General features: G+C 37.1%; 1 protein-coding gene across 4 annotated transcripts; it reads right to left on the bottom strand.

Annotated features, from left to right (window-relative positions):
- Window positions 1–2,011: 2,011 nt before the first annotated feature.
- nadsyn1 (NAD synthetase 1) lies at window positions 2,012–21,198 on the bottom strand. Of its 4 annotated transcripts, XM_034308572.2 has the most exons (21): window positions 21,021–21,196; window positions 20,819–20,879; window positions 19,696–19,812; window positions 19,552–19,605; window positions 19,324–19,413; window positions 18,420–18,471; window positions 18,051–18,139; window positions 15,950–16,067; window positions 14,803–14,934; window positions 13,549–13,620; window positions 13,326–13,450; window positions 12,317–12,365; window positions 12,072–12,174; window positions 10,997–11,165; window positions 10,397–10,532; window positions 7,683–7,789; window positions 7,471–7,602; window positions 5,651–5,720; window positions 5,136–5,264; window positions 3,505–3,681; window positions 2,012–3,404 (listed from the first exon to the last, which is right to left on the bottom strand). In XM_034308572.2, exons 1-21 carry the CDS (start codon window positions 21,103–21,105, stop codon window positions 3,366–3,368), a joined length of 2,106 nt encoding a protein of 701 aa, XP_034164463.2. In that variant the 5' UTR covers window positions 21,106–21,196; the 3' UTR covers window positions 2,012–3,365. The 4 variants fall into 4 exon arrangements, 3 of the variants coding, with proteins under 3 accessions (XP_034164463.2, XP_053094049.1, XP_026786221.3); XM_053238074.1 differs by lacking the exon at window positions 2,012–3,404 and having other exon boundaries at window positions 3,524–3,681; window positions 5,062–5,264; window positions 21,021–21,198; XR_004579071.2 differs by lacking the exons at window positions 2,012–3,404; window positions 3,505–3,681 and adding an exon at window positions 5,431–5,470 and having other exon boundaries at window positions 5,141–5,264; window positions 5,579–5,720; window positions 21,021–21,197.
- Window positions 21,199–21,537: the final 339 nt, after the last annotated feature.

Below are 21,537 nucleotides of genomic sequence, written 5' to 3'. Positions count from 1 at the left end.
GCAAAAGTCTTTGGAACAACGTTTTAAAAACGTTTTTAAATATCGCCTATATGTTTAGCAATGAACAACAAAATAACACATTTAAGGTAGTGGCAAATATATATGCAGGACCAAAGGAGACAAAATTAAATAATGTGGTGCAGGTTTTAAAACATAATTTTCCATAAAATGAATGAATACTAGTATTATGTATATTTATTTGTTAGTTTGTTGGTTGTTTTACTTTGTCAGTCAAACTTTGTGGACAAGACTGGCTACTATGAGGAGTAGCAGTGTGCCCTGGGCCTAACTAACCCCTGCTCAAGCTAACCAACATGGCTGCAGATATTCAGTACAAATTCCAAATAAGAAATAAGATAACATGGGTATACTGTTATAGGACTAATAAACTATTCATAAACTAATAAACTAATCAACAAAGGTGTCATTATTCCTTAAAGAACAAAATCTGCTTTATCCTTTTATGGTTACGTTTAATGTTGTGTTTAACATTCCTGATATCACTTACGTTACAGCAGCTATAAACAGTCGCTCCAACACCGACCTCTCTTTTCCCTTTATCTTTAAGTTAATAAGAAAAAAAATGTAGTTTGTCATGTTATCAAGAAACCACAACGCCCCCACCCCGAATACGTCCCCAAACTTAGATGAACAGCTTTACTTCTGATTGTTACAAAGCTCTGACACTGGAGTCTCCTTCCACAAATGCAAAATAGATGTCTCCTCACAGAAAACTTCACCGTATCAACAATTACACGTACGTACACGTATAACGAGAATTCAAAGCAAAATGTTAACTGCAGATGTGAAAAATAGCAGTCCATCAGTGCAGCCACATTCAGAATGTGAGACTAGATTAGCTAGCTATATTAGTGAATATTAGTCTATTTTCAGATTCAGATAACAGTGATAAGCAGCATGATAGCACCACATAGGCTACATAGTGGATTTTAAGAATATGGCAGAAATTTGGTTTTGAACTAGTCAGAACAATGCAGTCAGGAATGTGGGTGAGTGAGAATTAAATTTGTGAATTAAAGCTGATTAAATATCAGATCAGTATATTTATATGGCATGCTTGGTATCATTTTGATGCACGTTTTATTGTGGACAATGTAGTGATTTCAGTAGTAACATACAAGTTCTTGAAATGGCATTTACAGAATATGACTTTATATTCTGTTTTGTGAGACTTCAAATCACAATATAAGGGGTGACATGCTCTAACACACACAGGCGCATATTAGGGTAATCTGTGGTCTCACCCCTTTAATCATCCTAGGCTTCGGCCATTGTTCTCCTTAACTCCTTATCTCACCCTTCTGTTCTGTTCTGTTAGAACACAGTTCCTCCAGGAGAAGTCACCTGTGGTCAGCCATTGTATTGTTTTTAATCTCATCCTCTCTTAAAACAGTACAGGCCTGATTCCCATTTGATTACCTGATCAATAACAGCATAGGAACTTCAAAGTAGGCTCATGGGTCAAAAAAAAAAAAAAAAAAAAGACAACATATATATATTATTATTATTATTATTATTTGTTATTATAGTGCACTTGACTGTAATTTAAAGCGGCCTTGGGTGTGAGAATGGTGCTATATTAATTAAATGTATTATTATTATTATTATTATTATTATTATTATTATTATTAGTATTATTATTAACAACTCCTAAGTTCTGGGAGAATCTATGATCAGATCTCATGGGAAAAACTACTGTCTGGTCCTTTAACATTTAACCTATTGCATGTTTTCTTACATTGTACAATAAGCTTGTTTAACTGATCTCTTTCCTAAGCACTGAGTCATGTTTAAATTAACCTCTGACAACCAACTAATATAAATGCTGTTGCTTGCATGTATAACATACACCCGAAGCTAGTAGAGTAACTTTTTCATACAGTACATGCTTGGAGATAAATTAAAGAGTCCATTGTGTAACCTTCTAGTGAAAAGCTTTATTATATAAGTATATAATAAATATAATACAATATATTTATAATTTATAATAGTATATAATATTATAAAGCTGGGTATATTATAATGAAGTGCTCAGTGGGGAAGGAAATTTAATTAAACATTTATTGTTTGGAATCAGTTACATTAATGTTCTAAATTGGAGTCAGATAATTCACTTAACTCAGTCAGTCATGCAATGAATACATGCTACATGTGACCACAGAATCTGCTATATCCTGGAGCATGCACAAACAGTTAACAGACCAAAACACAAATACTTTGGCGTATTAATGTGCGATACACATGTCAAAGCACAGGCTTCCACACAGATGAGACTCTTGAGTCAGTGTCCCTGTATGTGTATGGGGAACAGGACTTCGTCATATAGGAAAGACAACTCAGATCTGGAAAGAAAAGCTTCCCATGCAGTCACCTGCCTTTTTTCCTAGAGGATAAGGCAGTCATACATGTGGACGGATGGGCTTCCACATGCTGTCTGCAGCACAATCCATGATTTTAAGGAATAGGTTTCACTATTCAGCTGAAACATGTTTAGTGCATGAGGCTTTTTTTATTTAGCATTGGAGCTAGACAATAATGTAGTTAAAAAGCAAAAGAAGGAATTTTTTTCTTAAATTATTAATGTCTAAACTGTAGTTAATTAGATCATAACTTACAAACGGAACTAAAGTAAGGAATAAAACATGACACGGCATGCCGTTATGGGAAAAATCATCAACATGGTGATGTGATCTGGCACAAAGGTGAAGCTGATTAATTTTTATGGCATTTGGAAGACGCCCTTATCCAGAGCGTCTTAATCATTAATCTCATCACAATAATCTCATTTATACAACTGATCAGTTGAGGGTTAAGGGCCTTGCTCAAGGGCCCAGCAGGGCAGCTTGGCAGTGCTGGGTTTTGAACTCACAACTTTCCAACCAGTAGTCCAATGTTATTGCTATTTTATTACCAGCACATCTGAAAATGTTTTATTCCTCTTGTACCAGAGCAATTTGCCAGTGATTACATTTTTACGTGATACATTTCATCGTTACATTTTAATGGAGCGTCTGTGAAGCAAGGTTCTTGTTATGTCTTACATTAGAGCACCTATAAACAGTTGTTCCCTCACCAGCATCCTCTAGACTGAAGACTTTCCTGTGAGGGAAAACTTAAATGAATAGTTACAAAGCATTTTTTCCCCTTTATTTCCTTTTTGTTAAAACATATCCAATAATTTGAGGTAATTACTAGGTACAGTAATATATATGAGTAAACTCCAACATTAAGGAGCACTAATGAACATACTACATGGTGCATTTAAAAGGATATTATTTGACATAGCAATAGAAACATGATCAGAATCTTAAAACAATAATCGTGAAGATTATTAGATAAGGACCTTATATGAATTCTGCATATCCAGCTTCCATTAAGGAAATCTGTAAAAGAGAGATTGTGGCTTAGAATATCAAAATATTATAATCTTTATAATGAGCATAAAGGGAACAGGACACAAAAGGACACAAAACAATTGCAAACCTCATGGTCAATGCAGCGGAACTGCCAAGACCACCGTGTGTTGTAGAGGAAGGGACGGAGGTCAAAGCGGTTGTCGTCCGGGCCGTAGCTCTCAGCATGGTACGACGGAGTCACTGTAGTCATCTTGTGCCTGTTGACCGAGTACATCCTGAAGAAATGCTTCACTTTTGCAGCCACCTAATCAGCAGAGATGGAAGATAAGAACAGACTCATCACTGGCAGCAATACCCAATACCCAGTGTCATGGCAATACATTTAATGTCTTAAAAAAGTTTTATTTCATTGTAACTAGAAGTTGTCTGGCTGATCATTAGCAAAGCAAGCCAGAGTGGTTTTTTTTTTCTGCAAACATTAGCTAGCTAAGTTAGACTATGTTGGTAAATTAGTCTATTTACTGGACAAATTTTAGCTTAAGAACCCCTGAACATGTTACTTTTATCATCACTACACCTTTAATATCATTAATAACGTAGCTAGTCAGCTAGCTAAGTGCTAGCATACATTTGTCACAGATATAGAAGTAAGATTATCATAAGATCATATTCTCAGCTATTTATTTAAGGCTACAATGTGTAGGATTTTTAAAAAATAAATTAATTCACTGAGGAGAATAAATTATTTATAGGATAAAACATGAAGTTCCTGAACTGCCGAGTCACCCTGAAGGCCCTGTAGTATTCACACTCGAAGCTGTCGGTTGGAACCAGTGGAGAAATTTTGAACACATTACATACGCTAGCTCACATACATTAACAAAGAGAAAGCTTTCTGCTTCAACAAGGCCTTGTGTTTTAGCTAGCTTGCTCACTACCTAGCATTAACCAGCTAGTTCAATAGCTTGTTACCGCCGTCTCACGATTTCGCAGAAAAAGCACAGAGCGTGGTATAAGCAAACAGCTCAGTGATTTAAAAAAAAAAAAAAAAAAAGCACTGCAGGATAACAATAAAGCACAAAACAGCCAATGCTAGTGGGATAACTGGCTAATACACAATACAATAATCTTTTATTCTTATATTGTATCAGTCCATGCTGTCTTCTTCCAGACACAGCATGCAGTAGGATTTTTCAGCCAGAGAGGGTGAAACTCTAAGATTTTGTTCATCACTAACATTTGTTAAGTTAGCTAGAAGGCCTACTAGCTTAGCATGAAGGTTCTCAGAGAAAAGTTTCTAGAGTCCATGTAATTGTCGAATCCTGATTAATTAATGATTAATCCAAAACCACGATGATATTTTATGACATCTGAGCTCATATATACCACTCCCCAAATCAGGAGTGTCTGTTTTAGGTAGAAAGCCGTGACCTTTGAGATGTATTCACCTATTTTACCCAACACCAATCTATATATTAAAAATCTGCCATGCAGGAGGAGTTAACTTTTCAAAAATTGACTTTTTTGAGAAATAAGCTGGAAAAAAGATGCTTCTGTAGCCAGACCGTATTTATGAGCTTCACAATATATTATAGACTCGGCTAGTAAGACTTTTAGCTTTTCCTCAAATTAAAAATTGCTTAAAAAGTAAGATTAGATGGTGTTCTTTGCAGTAAAATATCACCTAGAAATGAGCCTGATTGTTTCAGTGTGAAGAAGTCGTGCTCTCCTACTGACTAGGTAGAGGACAGAGCTGACCTGGGAAGGGGAATAGCTTTCTCTCCATGAGTGAATGAGCTTGCAGAACATGCTGTACGGGCCACACTTGGAGATCTTCCTAAGCTTGCCGATCACCGACAGCTCCGAATAGGTCATCCCCATATCGGCCTGAGAGACACAGAGAGAGGGGTTCCGTTAAATGCGGAACAGGTTATATCATTAGCTCACCAAAACCACACACAGGTAGAAAAAAAAGGAAGTGATACAATGATGTGCGAAAGATGAAAGACAAGAAGTTAATAAATCGAGATGTCATGGTATAAGCATGACCTACAGACATACTGGAGGACCATCAGAAGACTCCTAAATTATTACTTAGGAAACACAAAATATTGCGTTAAAATAAAACTATGCATGCATCGCCCAATGCTCAAGCTTAAACTATCACTCATTTGAAGGGTGCCAACAATTCTGGAGCTCACTCGATTTCTCCCAGGCTACTGTAATTGCGTGTATCCTCTCTCCCTGTCTCTTTCAGAGTGACTCATCCATACCTCATCAGTCTGAGACACGTGGCCGTCGGTCAAGGGTTCGAGCTCTGCAGTGGGAGGGGCAGCTATGATGCTGCAGGACAGAAGAACAGGACAAATCTGATTGGCTGAGAAATCATAAAATGCTGCAGGTTTCACTCTCAAAAAAAAAAAAAAAAAAAAAAAAAAAAAAAAAAAAAAAAAAGCATGGCCAAGCATCAGATCATCTAGTTTATAGCACTGTAGCGTGAGGTACAAATCCTGAGGATCCCATGTTGCGTATTTTTGAGCTTGATTTGCTCTAACACACCTGGTTCAGCTGGTTCAAGCAGACAGACAAGCAAAAAAAAAATAAATAAATAAATCACAGAAATGTGTTACACTAGACCTAGTTTGCACTTTTTGGTATTTCATACGCACTGACAATGTGTAGCTCGACTGAGTATGCATTTTGCTGTTGTGTAAAGTGCTGTGAAAAACAGTTCCTCTATTTTAGCATAATTTTCATACAAAATGGTTTCAAAACCTTCATGCAAAATGTAATATGAGGCAAGGAGACCATGAGGAAACATATAGAAGGTGAAAGGTTACCCAACACATATGTCACCCATGTGAAAAAGTAACTGCCCCCATAAACGTAATAACTAGTTGTACCTGCTTTAGCGACAACAACTGCAACCAAACGCTTAGGAAAACTGGAGATCAGTCTTTCACACTACTGTGGAGGAATTCTGGTACACTCTTTTATTTGCAGAATTACTTTAATTCAGCCACACTGGAGGGCTTTCGAGCATAAACTGCCCATTTAAGGTCTTGCCACTGCATCTCAGTGGGGTTCATGTGAGGACTTTGACTAGGTCAATCCAAAACCTTAATTTTGTTTCTTCTGAGCCATTCAGAGATGGAATCGCTCTTGTGCCTCGGATCGTTGTCTTGCTGCATAACCTGATTGCGCTTGAGCTTAACTAACTGATGACCAGACACTCTCCTTCAGGTAGAGAGCAGAATTCATGGTCTGTCAGTTATGGGAATTTGCGCAGGCCCTAAAGCAGCAACACATCCCCACATCATCACACTACCACCACCATGTTTGACTGTTGGTATGATGTTCTTATTGTGGAAAGCTGTGCTAGCTTTTCACCAGATCTAACAGCTCATCAGTCGACAGAACATTATCCCAAATGGCTTAGGGGTCATGAAGTTGTTTTTGCAAAATGTGAGACGAGCCACTGTGTTCCTCTTGGTTAGCAGCGATTTCTACCTTGCAGCTTTCCCATGGATGCCATTTATACCCAGTCTCCTTCTAATGGTGGTACCATGAACGCTGGTCTTCTCTGAGGCGAGGGAGGCCTGAAGGTCCTAATATGTTTGTCTGGGTTCTTTTGTGACTTTCTGGGTGAGTCATCAGTGCACTCTTGGAGGAATTTTGGTAGGTTGGCTACTTATGGGAGGATTCACAACTGTTCCAGGTTTTCATCATTTGGAGATAATGGCGTCCCAAAGCCTTAGGAATGGCTTTGTAACCCCTCCCAGTCTGATACATTAAGTGATGTTTACATGAAATTCACTTGTAATCAGGCCACACATGGCTGTGACTAGTCTAATTGAACCCAGTTATCAATTAAACTTGGTTAAATGGTTGACTGAGTAACTAATGGAGGAAATTACAATTTCACACAGCGCATTTTGTGTACATATCTGTATTTTATATTTTACACAGGTTGTCTGTCTTACTGAATTTTGTTTGAGGATATGAAACAACTATATCTGAAAAATATGCAAAAATAGAAGACATCAGGAAAGAGCAATATGGCACTGTATCCATGCATTGGACATTCACACACCTCTTAAGAGCGGAAAGCTTAAAGTGCTCGGCACAGTAACGCAGGAAGCTCTTCAGGTCCATCTTACTAACACCTCCAATGGGGTTTATATCGGCACTGGAGCAGTCATATTTAGTGAAGTAGCCAGTCAAACTATGGGAACAGAAACCATTTCATGAATCCATGACTCATTGCTTATGAAATTGTGATTTTGCAGTGTAGATGAGTCAAACCTCTCATCCACATTGGCTGAGCCAAGCACCAGCAGACCTCCAGGTTTCCCTTTAGCCCACAGATACAGCTGGGCAAAGAGGTAGGCCAAAATCATCCTGACACGAGCCTGGAAGTTCAAAAACACAAACACACTGTGTATAAAAGTACTCAAATATGAATAAAGAATAAAACAGGTGTAGTGGGATGCCAAAGTTACCACTTGATTAGTGGAAAAGTTGATTATATTCCAATAACAGCATCTCCAGAAGTGTTTTATTCGTCTTATACCATAGCAATTTGAATGACGGCTCATGCATTTTATCTGTTTATAATTTCACTATAACCCGTTGTTCCCTCACCAGCCTATTAAGTTAATAAGACAAAAATATACAACTTGTACTTGTATACTGTACATGTTACTGAGAAACCAGAAAATACAAACTCTTCTGTCCTAGTGCTGACACTGGAGACTCCTTCCAAATATATTAAATAAATGTCTTCGCACTGTAAAACTTATCAGCACCTTACCAACAATTACACATGATTTATTTTCATCTCTTTATGTGAAGCATCTGCCATACAGGTCCCTGGTTACTGACTATTACTAGAGATGGCACTGATCTGACATCCTGTATTGGTATCAGGCCAATACCAGCAAAAAAGGATCGATGGATCGGATATCGGAGAAAACACTGGATATCGGATCCTATAACAAATGGCAAAGACTGGAATTTGATTTGGAAAAGAAATATATATTTGAGACTAGAAATGTTTATATATAAAGAGACTTGACTCTTTGTTTTGTTAGGATTAATTTTATCATACTTATATTTTATTATATTTATTATATTTATAATGTGTGATTTTTAAGTGAAATCATGTAAGTGATTTTTGTGCGAAAGCCTTTAACCGTGAAGTGCTTCAGTTAAAAATTGAAAATTTAAAGCTTAGTAGTTTTTATCAAGTGTGTATCGATACACAAGGTTTCAGTAACAGTATCGGAAAAGTGGTATCGTGCCATCTCTAGCTCTTACTATAGAAACAATAACTTAGTATGAGTGCATTAATGTAAACCTACTGTCAGCACTCAGCAATCAGATTTGAGAATTAAGTTATTAATAAGTTATTAATATTATCATCGTCACTGCAGTCATTCAGGAGTGATTAAGATTACACTGAAACACATACACAAGCAGTCTTGTACATTTATTAGAAAGCAAAGAGAATTAGGCAGACTGCACACATTAGCCATGTAAGTTGTTGCATAAAATGTGCTGTGTTTTCACAACTGAAGAAACTCAGCTTGGACACCCAGATCACTGAGGTAAAGAGTGTCAAACGGTCCAGCGTGGGTGTGAACACTGTGGTAAAGCTGTGTTACACTGCAAGCAAACTTCTTCAGCAGAAACAAGCAATCAGCACAATATGCCCGGGCTTTTCTAATGGCTTAGGGTTTAAAACACACAAAAAAAGCACATTTCCAGCACATTCCAGTACAGTCAACATACAAGCAAATATAATGCAGTTAAGCTTTAATGAAGAACTGAAACTTTTTGACACTAAATATGAACTGAGTATTGCTTTATAACACTGATATAACATTATATAACTGAGTGTACAAAGAAAAAGAGGAACAGTTAGACTTTCATTTAACAATTGATTTCATTTCAGATAAACTGCTATGCGACTACTGCATTAGGGCCAGTTTCCCAAAATCATCATAATATTTAAGTAAGGAATAAAACATGATGGGGTGTGTTGTTATAGGAAAATTAATCATCGACAGGTTGGTGTGATGCAGCCAGACATGAAGCTGACGTACTGTTAATATCCCAAAGTTGATTATTTTCCCTATAACAGGATGTCCTGAAGTGTTTTATTCTTCTTATACCACAGCGATTTGCCAATTATTCCAATTTAATTTCCTAAAGTATGACACATAAGGTATTTTATCCATTTATAGTTACATTTAATGTTGTGGAACATCCGTGAAAGCACTGACACTGGATACTCCTTCCATAAATATCATAATATAATCATCTTTTTACAGAAACCTTTGCCATATCAATGAATATATCTAGTTATTGTTTAAATGCCAACCCGTTGTTTTAAAATCTGTTTATTGATAGACTTAAATTACGTGGAGAGTCCACCGTACAAGTCCTTGGGAATTAGCTGTACATAACATATAACAACGTGTGCATTAGTATTAACCTGTAATGTTCCTTGAAACCAGAATTACTCAAGTTTTCATCTTTTTTTAAAAATTATCTTTGTCTTTACTATCTACGTGAGGTATAGAAACCTCACAAGTATTAAAATTTGTTTGCCTACGCAAACTCTAAATCATCATATTTTGAAAACTGTCACATTTGAACAAATACCTAATCTTTATTGAACATGTACTGAGAAATGAACTGAATCGAACAGTTTAAGCCTAATTCCACTTTATTTGACACAATCCGATTTACATAAGCTTCTTTCTAGTGCAGTTTTTAGCAATCCCTTGTGCACTTCCCCTCAACAATTCCCCTTGACGGAGCCCCTCACAGTCATCTTAACATTTGTGGTTGATCATTTGCAAAGCCACAGGCATCACAAGAATCTGCTACGTTCTAGCAAATGCTATACTTAAAGGTAAAGGTGCAGCTTTATATGTGTAATATGTTGTCTAGTCATAAGCTTTTACTAAAACAGATACTTAAGTGGTGATTTTGCATTAAAAGGTCCCCACCTGTACATTCTGCAGAGCCAGGTTCTCTCTACTGCTCCCTCCATTTGCACGAAAATTAGGCCACTTGCCCATCACCATGGAGAAGATTCCCAGCATGCCTTTCACCGCCATGTCAATGTTGATGTTGAGATGATTGCTATAAGAAGAAAGAAATGCAAAATCTTACCTACTCCCCATATAAAAACTTTTAGCAGCAATCATGATGCCTGGGTTTAAGTTCCAGTCCTTCTATATTTGGAAACCATAGAAATCATGATGTAATGAAGGAGTGTTAGAGTAGGCAAACACTAAAGTAAAACAGTAGATGGTTAAACTAGACTCGAGTGATAACCAATATCATCACAGGACCTTTTCATTCTTTAACTTGTTCTACTCTGGTCATAATGAGCCTATTGTTAATAAGAGAAAATAAAACTGGGTTTTCCAACATGAAGCTTTTCTGCTTGGTTATTGATGGTCAAGTAATAACCTCCTGGCAGAGGCAACCAGGCTTTGGACTAGGAACACTCTGGTATTTAACCTGCCATAAGGAATCCCAAGCATGCAAAGGGCTTGTCTACATTTTACAACCGTGTTGCCTGAAAAACAACTAAATCTGACCTGCCGATTTGAGCAGCCAGCTCTTTCGCTCGGTTGCGGGTGTCTTCTGAGGAATTTTCACTGCCCATGTAGCAGGTGGTGAAGAGGCGTCCACACAACTCCCGCGGATCTTTAGGCCTGTAAGAGGCATCGCTCACCACGCGCTGAACATCCTGCAACACCTGATCATCTGGAAAAAACAGCGTGACTAAGACTGATACAGCTCACTCTAGTGCATCAGTAATTTGAGTAATGAAAGTTCTCCGAATTAAATATTTCTCTTTTCTAAGGAAAGTGTGTCTGTGTGTGTATGGATTTCTTTCCTTTTGTAAAAAATGTTAAATGGTTAAGAAATTGTAATTTATTAAACATAGTTTGGAATTGCAGTGCAAAATTTTGGTAAATCCTGACTAATCTTTGCCCAGTTCTCTTGCTATGTATAAGACTTTCCAATGTTATACACTCCCTGCTTTAGATAATACCATATATTGGCACTTTTTAAAACAAATTTTCTGTTTTGAGTTTGCTGTCTATCTCCAGTTGTTGGCTTGTTGCAGCATACACCCATGTTTCATTTTTAATTCCTTGGATAATTTGTGTGTATAAACTGTAAAATACAGGTGCATTTGCCATTCTTCCACCCGGAAACTATGGGGGATGCAAACTTTTGCACTCAATTGTAAATTTAACCAGGATGGCAGTAGTGGTGCCACCTCACATCTCCAGGATCCACCGGTCCAATCCTGAGCTCGAGTTACTGTTTGTATGGAGTTTTGCATGTTCTCCACATGACCGTGTGGGCTCCCTCCATGTTCTCCTGTTTCCTTCCACCTCCCAAAAAAAAATCTCAGAAGATGAACTGGGTATGCTAAATTGCCAGAAGGTGTGAATGCGTCTGCACCTGAAATGCAACCCTGCAACGACTGAAACACGTAACTACTCAAAACTAGTTTATTAAAGACTTTAAGCCTATAAGGCTTTTAGTACATTAACAGCTAAGACTTATTAGCTGTCACAATGGAAAAACTCATATTCCATTACAGAATTTCGGGCTGAATTTGGCCTCTATTAGCGTCTGTATGTGTGTAAGACTTACTGCCATCTTTGACTGCCTGACAGATGAGTACACACATGGAGTAGACGATGCAGGATGAAGAGGCGCTATCAACTCCACCACTGAGAGGAAGCAGGAAGCCGGCCTGAAGCCACAGAGAGAGAGAGAGAGAGAGAGAGAGAAAGAAAAACTCTATAAATGAAACACCTCTGAAACAGAATGAAACAGGCATGTACGCACACACACACATACACACACACCATGCACAAACAGCAAAAGATCCTCACCTGACCGCTCCTCCTTAAATAGTCCCATAGCCAGCATGCAGGACCAAGACTGAGGGGAAAACAATAATAAAATGAAATTATATATATATATATATATATATATATATATATATATATATATATATATATATATATATATGAGAGAGAGAGAGAGAGAGAGAGAGAGATACATGTAATACTATATAAATGAGAAAGAATACCACATTTTAATTATACCATATTTTGTGGTAGATTCTGAAGATTCAAAAGTAAAGCAGGAAAAGGAGGAGCATGGCAGTGAATAGCTACCATTATTACTAGGTAATATGTAGTTGTGTGCAAAAGTTTGCAACCCCCATGACTGCAGGATGGGAAAACTTTTCTTTTTTTCAGGGGTTGGGGGGTAACATAAGGAAGTTAAATATTCTGTAACAAGACAACAATGGTAAAAAAAACATGAAAAAATCAACAGGAAATTGTTTGTACAGAACTAAAAGCGAGTTTACGATCTGCAATGACCCTTACAGTCTCCAGACCTTAAATAAAAGCCTCCAAAAGCTGCTCAAAGATTTCAAGAAGCATTTAGAAGCATTTTGAGGCGTTAAAAAGCAAAGGGTGGGCGAAGAAGTTACTAGAAAGTATTTTCGCACATTCAGAAAAGGAGACACGAACTTTTCAAATTAGATCATTTCCATTTTTTGGTCATTTTTGTTATTTCTGATAATTAAGGAGCATCTGTGAAATCTAAATGACACTAAATGTGGTATGTGTCCTAGGGGTGTGTAAACTTTTGTACTTCACTGTATGAGCAAGGAGGTGAAGATTTGCATCTAAAGGAATCTCATACACCAGAACACTTCTTATTAGTGTTGAATTATAAGCAGAAATATGGTAAAAAAAAAACTTCAAGCATGTTTATTCTTGCCAAATGGTGTCTGGGTAAATACTGTACTGTAGCAGGACATTTTTTTATTTATTTTAATGATTAGACGTTCCATTTTTGAAGAGTGTTTCGGCAACTCGGACGCACCTAATCTCCTCCTCAGGCGTGTGAAAGATCCAATCGACAGCCTGGTGAGTGGGAAAGAAGGTGTCTTTGCAGTCAGACAATGAAAAATCGACCTTGATCCTTTCGTATGGTTTGTGTTCGTACTCCTGCAGAGCGAAAAAGAAAAGAACACAGCAGTGTCTAAAACGTAAGTATCTGGTAGTGAAGCGTGAACTTTTCAGCAATGTCTCCAACGGCACCTTACCATGTGCGGGTGACATCTCTCTCCTCTGTAGCTGCGAACGTCCTCAAGGTCAAGAGTGGCTGTGAGAACTTCCTGTAATGAGTTAACAGAGATGAAGAAAACATCTGCTAGCCAAGTTTTGTATAAACATTAGTAGTACGTCTAATAATGAACAAAGTTCCATAATTAACACCTAAAAGAGCAGTTTGTAATGTTTAGTGCCCTCTGTTGCCTGGTTTGAGAACTACAATTGGAATGAAAACACAAGCAAGCCTTCATCTATTCCCTAACTGACCCCAAAGCTAAGCAGCTAGGTTTGACATTGGGGGTGGAGCCAAAGGAAACGCTCTAATCGGATTGGTCAGGAGGTGTTGCGTGAAGGTGTAGCTGTTGATTTTTTTATATATATATATATATATATAACAGCAGCACTGACAATAATGTCAGCAGTAATTCAAATCCCAGGTTTGTATTAAATTCACTCATTTTAATGTTATCGTTTCTATAGTAACAGCGGCGAGCAAGACGCATAATCCTAAAACTATTAATATACAGATTAAGAAAATATATTGGTTTTTAATCATTGATATGGTGAAGCTTTCTGTAAGGAAGCATATGTTTTGCAGATGTTCCGTAAAACGTGGATGTTCCATTAAATGTAACTACCACTGCATAAAAAATATCACATTATTCTTTAATAGATAATAAATTTAAATATTGGCTAATTGCTGTGATATAAAAGGAACAAAATAACTGATTTTATTAGAAAATAATCATGTTCAGGGTGATAAAGGGTAATCATATCACGTGTCATTGATTACTTTCCTATAACAACACATCCCCAAGTGTCTCATTCCTTACCTATGGTCTACATAGAAAATATCGTGAATCATGTTTTTTCTCTAATGTATTAAAAGTTCTCTAGTTTTAAATATTTCCATCTTAAGTCACATTATTTATTATCATTTACTATGACTACCATCAGTTCTCGCCATGGCAGGTCTATTCTGCTACAAATAAGCTTTGTGTTGAGTATCCCATCAATCCCTCAATCTTGTACACAAAATACCCCAGAAGGCTGATTTCTTTCCTCGATCTTACTTAAAATAGAAGTACATTTAACTTCTTAACCAGCAAGCCAAGAAGTTTGCAAAATTTGCACTCAAATGTTCGTCACACTGATGTGCTCCAGTATGGGCCAATATTTAAAGAGCATTACATCAGCATTTCAAAATTGCAAGAATGTCCTGAGAACATTTTAATCAAGACACTTACCACTTCATCAAGGGAGAACTGTGTCCCCTGAGCGACAATGTCTCCGTTGATGGCAATCATAGCGCAGCCATCGTAGTACAGACGATCTCCATCACAGCCTTTCTGATTAGCGAACAGATAGATCCCTCCACTCTGTAACAAACACCAACAATAAAGCAATAAAGGAATACATTTTCAAAATCAAATTAATAGTGCTTATACCACAGCGCTGGCTGAATTCTCAAATCTGATTGGTCAGAAGGTGATTAACTTTCTGTGATAGCGGCTCTGACAGTAGTTCAAATCGCAGGTTTATATTAACGTACTCGTTCTAATACATTTTCGTTTCTATAGTAACAACTCATTCACAGGGACTTGTTACGGCAGACGCCCCACATAATCTAACTGAGCTAATTAAGTTATTTAACAAAGAAAACTAATCACTGTACTCGTTGAAGCTTTCTGTAACCGTCTATTTAATACTTTATATTTATGGAAGGAGTCTCCAGTGTCAGCAAGTTTTCCACCATGGGGACTTTGTGCTTTCTAGTTTCTCATTTTTTTCTCTTATTAACTTAAAGAAAGACAAAAAGAGAGGCTGGTAAGGGAACAACTGTTTATAACTCCTATAACGTAAGTGATAACAGGAACTAACTTGTCTCGAGGAGGAGCAACAAAGTACTAATTGTGATTTTTTTTGTTGCTGTTCATGATTCCATAATTTTTTTCCTCAACATTGAATGACTCCATAATTTTTTCCGCTGCTTGATCTGGAAAAAAATATGCCATTAATTAAAATAATTTATTTGAGGAATGTTTCACGAAGCCAGAATGTTCAGCTATTAAAGAAAAATTGTTTTGTTTCATATCTGTGATTTGTTTATTTGCTACGCAGTAAAAAAAAGCTGGCGGAACATCGTCTAAATGTGGTGATTCCATAATTAATTATTAACTTCAGTCTGAACGTAATAAGAATACATTATAATACACTGCAAACTTTGTATTTTGGCTTCTTATAGCTTTATTACTAGCATTTGGTGAGAATATCTTTATTTCTTGTTGATGCAGAGAGAGTTAATAGTTAATCGAGAACAGTGTCTATTTTTGTCTCAGGGCCAAAGTCTTTCTCTGTCCTGTGACAGGAGATAGGAATGTGTGTGTAACTGACCTTTGTGGTAGCTGACTTGACCAAGTTCACCCTCTGGTCAGCCTTGCGTAGCTCATGATAGCTGGCAGACGAGTTTGTAAAGATCTCAATGCCGTCCAAACCCATGTCCACATGGGGACTGTAAAATGGTCACACAAATTAGTACATGGTCTCACAGTTGCAAGTTCATAACAAATCACAGAGCTCTGTGCTACGTACAAGATAATACAGATAATACAGCACTGACGATAATAAGTCATTATACAGGGCTACAAAAAGTGTAAACAGTGCAATAAGCATAGGACAAGGTCTGTTATTTGGGAATGCTGTTATTGTTGTTATTATTTATTCTTTCGGCTGCTCTTGTTAGGGGTCGCCACAGCGGATCATTGGCCCGCATGTTTGATTTGGCAAAGATTTTACGCCGGTTGCCCTTCCTGACACATCCCTCCGGGGATTCCGGTTATGGGACTGGCACTGAGAGTACACTCCCAGTGGCTGGGTTTGTTCCCTGCCTGCTAGACCACCACGGAACTCAAGGTCTGTTATTTGGGAACATTTGTTGAATATTGGTCTTGGTCTTGATCAACATGTCTATCCACACTACTCTATTAATCCTGAGTGGAGCTGTGAGGCAGTTCCACAGTTCTAATTTAATTACAGTCTAGAAAAACTTAGTTACATGTTCCTACTTAATTGCATGGGTGTCAATGCAATCTCACCTTCACCAGCTTATTTACTGAGTTGTGACAAGCAAGTAAACATTCACATACAATACTTGATTTAAGTCAGTTTGTAAAAAGAGTTAAATTGCTAAAACAGAGAAATATACAGGTTTGTAATGTGTGAAAGTTTTGCCTGATTGTTATACATACAGCATACACACCCTGTTAAATTGCAAATTTTGTAATGTAAAATAAAATAATAATAATAATAATAAACCAGGATAAATCATGTCAGATCTTTTTCCATGTATAATGTGATATCGCAACCAACAAAATTCAAGTAAAAAACAATAGAAAAGTTTAAGACCTTAACTAATATTTTGTTAAAGTATGCTTTGCCTGTAATACAGCACTCTTTGTCTTTTTGGATAAAAGTCTACCAACTTGGCATATTTTCCATCTGATTCCCATGATTCCGTCTATCTTGACTACAGCCCGAGTTCCAGCTGAAGAGAAGCAGGCCCATTGTGTGATGCTTCCACCACCATGCTTCACCATGGATATGGTGTTCTTTGGATGATAATCTGTCTCGAAACCAAGAAGATTTACGAAACATCCTACAGAAACATCTGATGTTTATTTGGAATTAATCAGAATCACTTCATTGATGACAGCTGTATGATAATAACTTGATAACATGATTTTGAATGCGATTGATCAATTGCTTAATTTTTTTTCCTTTTCTTTTTTCCTCCCTTAAAACATTTCTTTTTGTTTGTCACTTGAATTTTGTTGGTTGCTAAATCACATTAAAGCTGTAAAAAGATTTGACATAATCTATTTTGGTCATTTTAACAAGAGTGTGTAAACTTTTTATACCCACCGTATAACTTCAAATATCAATTTTAGTTTTATAGGAATGACGTTAGTTCACTAAAGAACATTTTATCAACACCGATCACATAGGTAATTAAAATTTCTGTTTGCCTTTTATGTTTTCCGTATTAAAAAAATCGCAAAGGGAATGCATAATAATAGTGGCCAAGTTATAACTCCAATAAATATTACTCTGGTTTATCACAAAACACAGTTACGAACACTTCCTAGATCACTGAGAATGATTAATAATAATAATAATAACAATAATTGATTAAAATGTAAAGAATATTGATTTAATTATATCAAGAAAGTAACCGAATGATCATCAAAATAAACAAAATAAATGTAATAAATAAATATTAAATGGAATAGTTAGTAATAACTCACTCCCTATGTTATAATGTCACTGATGTAAACGTTTACTTATTAATGTGGATGGAAAAAGTAACAAATCATGATCCGTTTCTTGAAATAGGATGTTTTTGAGTCATTTTAATATTTTTCTAACTTAAAATTCTGAATAGCAGTCTTGCCTAACATGCCCATCTCTAGCACTGAGTGGATTTATAGTGCAGTACCTCCTGGGGTTCCACAGTTCAGCACAGATCTCACTGCCTATACACGTGTCCTTAGTGGACAGGACTGCATCACCAAATGGAACCGTCACCTAAACGGAATGATTATCACAAAGAAAACTGATCATTTCAATAAAAATGTGAGAAACTGATTAATCTCAAAGCACTATTTAAAAAAAAAAAAGGAGCTGTAAATGAAGTGCCATCATTCTGGAATGCTAAATTCACCCAAAAACATTCATTTTGTATGTGAGGCCAAGGTGTGGGGGAAAAAAAAAAGATCTGTTCCCACACACCCACACAGGGAGAGAAAAGCTTTGTGTGCCATAACTTGTTTCTTTGTTAAAATATGTTTGGGGTGGAGTGTTTTACCTGTCCTGTCACATCCTGGATCATTCTTGGCAAAAAGTACTCCTCAACATATCTGTGAAAATGAGGCACTGTACCACTGCTCATACTGGGGCAAAAAAGTCATACTTAAAGGAAAAATCCACCCTGAACAATCTGTATATTAATCTTCATGATTAACGTGGGATCTTCGATAGCTTCCAAATTGTACTTTGCCATTAATTCTTTTATCGCCATGTTGATCTATTTTCACTTCAGTTAATGGTTTCCCCACAATACTGGAAGGATTTAGCCTTCACTTCATCTCTACTTAAAGAGAGCACTGCAGCAGCGCTTTAGTTCTTTAGTCTGTCCAGAACTCTTACCTCCTCGTCTGTACACTCCAACAGATCAGCTTCCAAAGCTTCAGCTTTCATGCTAATACCTCCATCAACACCATCACACTCACTGTCTCAGAGACAGCTAACTAGCCGAGCCAATAACTCTCTGCCGTAACTCAGCTCGATTGCGTCGTATAGCTGCATTGCATTCTGGAAATTTAAGTCCAACATTTACAGAAACATCTCCACTACGTCAACATGGCTGCAAATTGATAAGTGAGAAAAGAAGCTCTTTCTCTTATTTAAGTGCTAAGAGCAAAATCTGACCGTTATCCAATATGTTTGAGATCAGTGAAAGTTTTTTTTTATTAAACACCACTTTAAGTGCACTAGCAATAACATGTCCCTTGTGACGCCAGAGCAGCAGATAACCACTAACACGGGAATAATAAAAATGCCACCTCAACCAACAAACTTGCACTGGAATCACTATGCACATCACAAATATTTTCCATATAAATGTATTTAATGTGGTTCAGGGTGGAGCTTTCCTTTAACAAAATGTTACAGAAATTTTGAATAATTAGTACACAATGCTGTTCATGTACCTGGGCTTACTCCATGGAGAAAACCAGCGAAATTCCCTGTTGTTGCCATGATTTGCCAAAAGCATCTTAGGCCGGATCAATAAAATCTTCCTGTCGCAAAAGCAAAAGCAAATTCCGCCTTTATTTGGGCCTCTACTGACATGTATCCACATGATCGAGCTAAAACTACATCATGTGCTGAACAAATACGCCTTATACTTATTTGATTTGTCAATACCAAAGACTGACTTGTTCAGGAACAGGACTCTGCAGTTATAGCGAACGTTGTGATGCATAACAGGCCTGTGGAGGAAAAAAAAAACCACAAAGCTTGAAATAGAAAAATTAATTAATGTTACAACAGAACAATAAGTGAGCCGTTTTAACACTCACATGCCAACATCGCAGACGATATCCTGCGTCTCAGGGGACTCCAGCAGCGCCTTGAGGACTTGGAAGCTGTGCAGAAGTGTGTCGGATTCATAGAAGTGATCAGCGCATCCGTAGCCACTGATAATGGAAAAGCACAGGAGACTTATACTGGCACAGACAGACCAGGCCCAGGTTTAACCCCTGCAACTCCCAATTATTCTGTACTTACAGTTACTAGTTACTGAATGATGAATAATTGCATAATTGCACACAACAAAGGGTTAAATGCTTCCAGAAAAACTAATTATGCGCACTCTCACGTATTATGTCAACATAAATCCTACAAATGTCAATAAGCAAAACAGCAAAGCATGACACACCCACTGATCCCAGATATGAACGTGACATTACATTAATAGTTTTGTTTTTAAATGAATTTAACTCTCATTCAGCCAAAGTCTGCTCTGTGCTTTAACAGGAAAATAATCAAAGACAAAGTGGTATGATGTCACCTGATGCAAAGTGTAATTACTGTCACCACCCTGAAGTTGATTACTTTCCATTAACAGCATGTTCTTAAGTGATTTATTCTTTGTATACCACAGCAATTTGGCAACGATTGCCATTCTTCATTTATTAAGCAATGACAAGTCATACTTTTTATCAGTTTAGTGTTACCTGTATTGTTTTGGAACTTCCGCTAAGAACAAGTTCATTCCTGTCATCACTTACGTTATAGCAGCTATACACACTTCACTTTTTTTTTTTCTTGCAGTTTGTCATGTTACAGAGAAACAGTAATGCACAGGTCTTGTCTGAAGACGTTGCTGTGGCGGAAAACTTAAAGAAACAGCTTTACCTCTGACCGTTACTAAGCTCTGGCACTGGAGACTCCTTCTATAAATGCTAAATAAACGTCTCATCACAGAAAACACCGAAAACTTCACCATATCAACATTTAAACACATTTCAAACCATTTATTCAAGCATCCACCATGCAAGTCCCTGTGAATAAGATGTTACTTTAGAAAAGACAACATATTAGAGCAAGTGCAAGAATTATTGTCCCAGCTGCTCTTATACAAAATTAATCTACATCTTCTGACCAATCAGAATCGAGAATACAAACAGATGAAGTAATCACCAGATTTCCAGTTCTGGTCCCAGTCTGTACTTGGCTCCTTTAGATTTGGCTATCTCAATACCTGTTTTAGGGAGTGAAATTAAAAATGAATCAGATCAACCCTAATAACAGACACCAAAATGCTTCTCTTGACTTCTGCAATAACTTCTGCAATAAATCGTCCATTTCTGAGCCAAAGGTAAACGTTACAAACAAAACTTACTTTTCAGTATTCTTTGTAAATTGCCATCAAAATCTAAAGCCCATTGATTCAGGGAGCAAGTCGCTAATGTAACTTTCCGCCCCATGGTGCCAAAATAACCAGCAACTTCTACTGACCGCCCAAGCAGATCAGCGCGCGAGCCTTCCTGCTGTTCCTGCGATGTCACTTCCGGTCTGTAAACCCCGCCCCCTCCCACCAGACTCCACTACTCCAGTTCAGTTCATTTCAGGAAAAAGAAAATGGACATGGAAATGTTTTTGTTGTTGTTGTTGTTGTTGTTTTTTTAAGGTAATAGGACATGTAAAATCAAGAAGTACAGAAGTATTAGAAAGTTAAAAAAAAAAAAATTTAAATTAGGCTCAATTATTCCACACACACACAATAAAAAAGAAGTCACAGTTAATTAAATTAAAATTAAATAAATACATAATAAGCAGATAAAGATGGATGTCATGTAAATAAGAAGTTATGTTTTCTAATTGACAAAAGATACTTACAGCTGTTTTTTGCATTTCAT

Source organism: Pangasianodon hypophthalmus, chromosome 11, assembly GCF_027358585.1.
Source record: "Pangasianodon hypophthalmus isolate fPanHyp1 chromosome 11, fPanHyp1.pri, whole genome shotgun sequence".
NCBI classification, from domain to species: domain Eukaryota; kingdom Metazoa; phylum Chordata; class Actinopteri; order Siluriformes; family Pangasiidae; genus Pangasianodon; species Pangasianodon hypophthalmus.
Note: the sequence above shows the minus strand (reverse complement) of the source record. Positions and strands in the feature narration are given on the sequence as shown.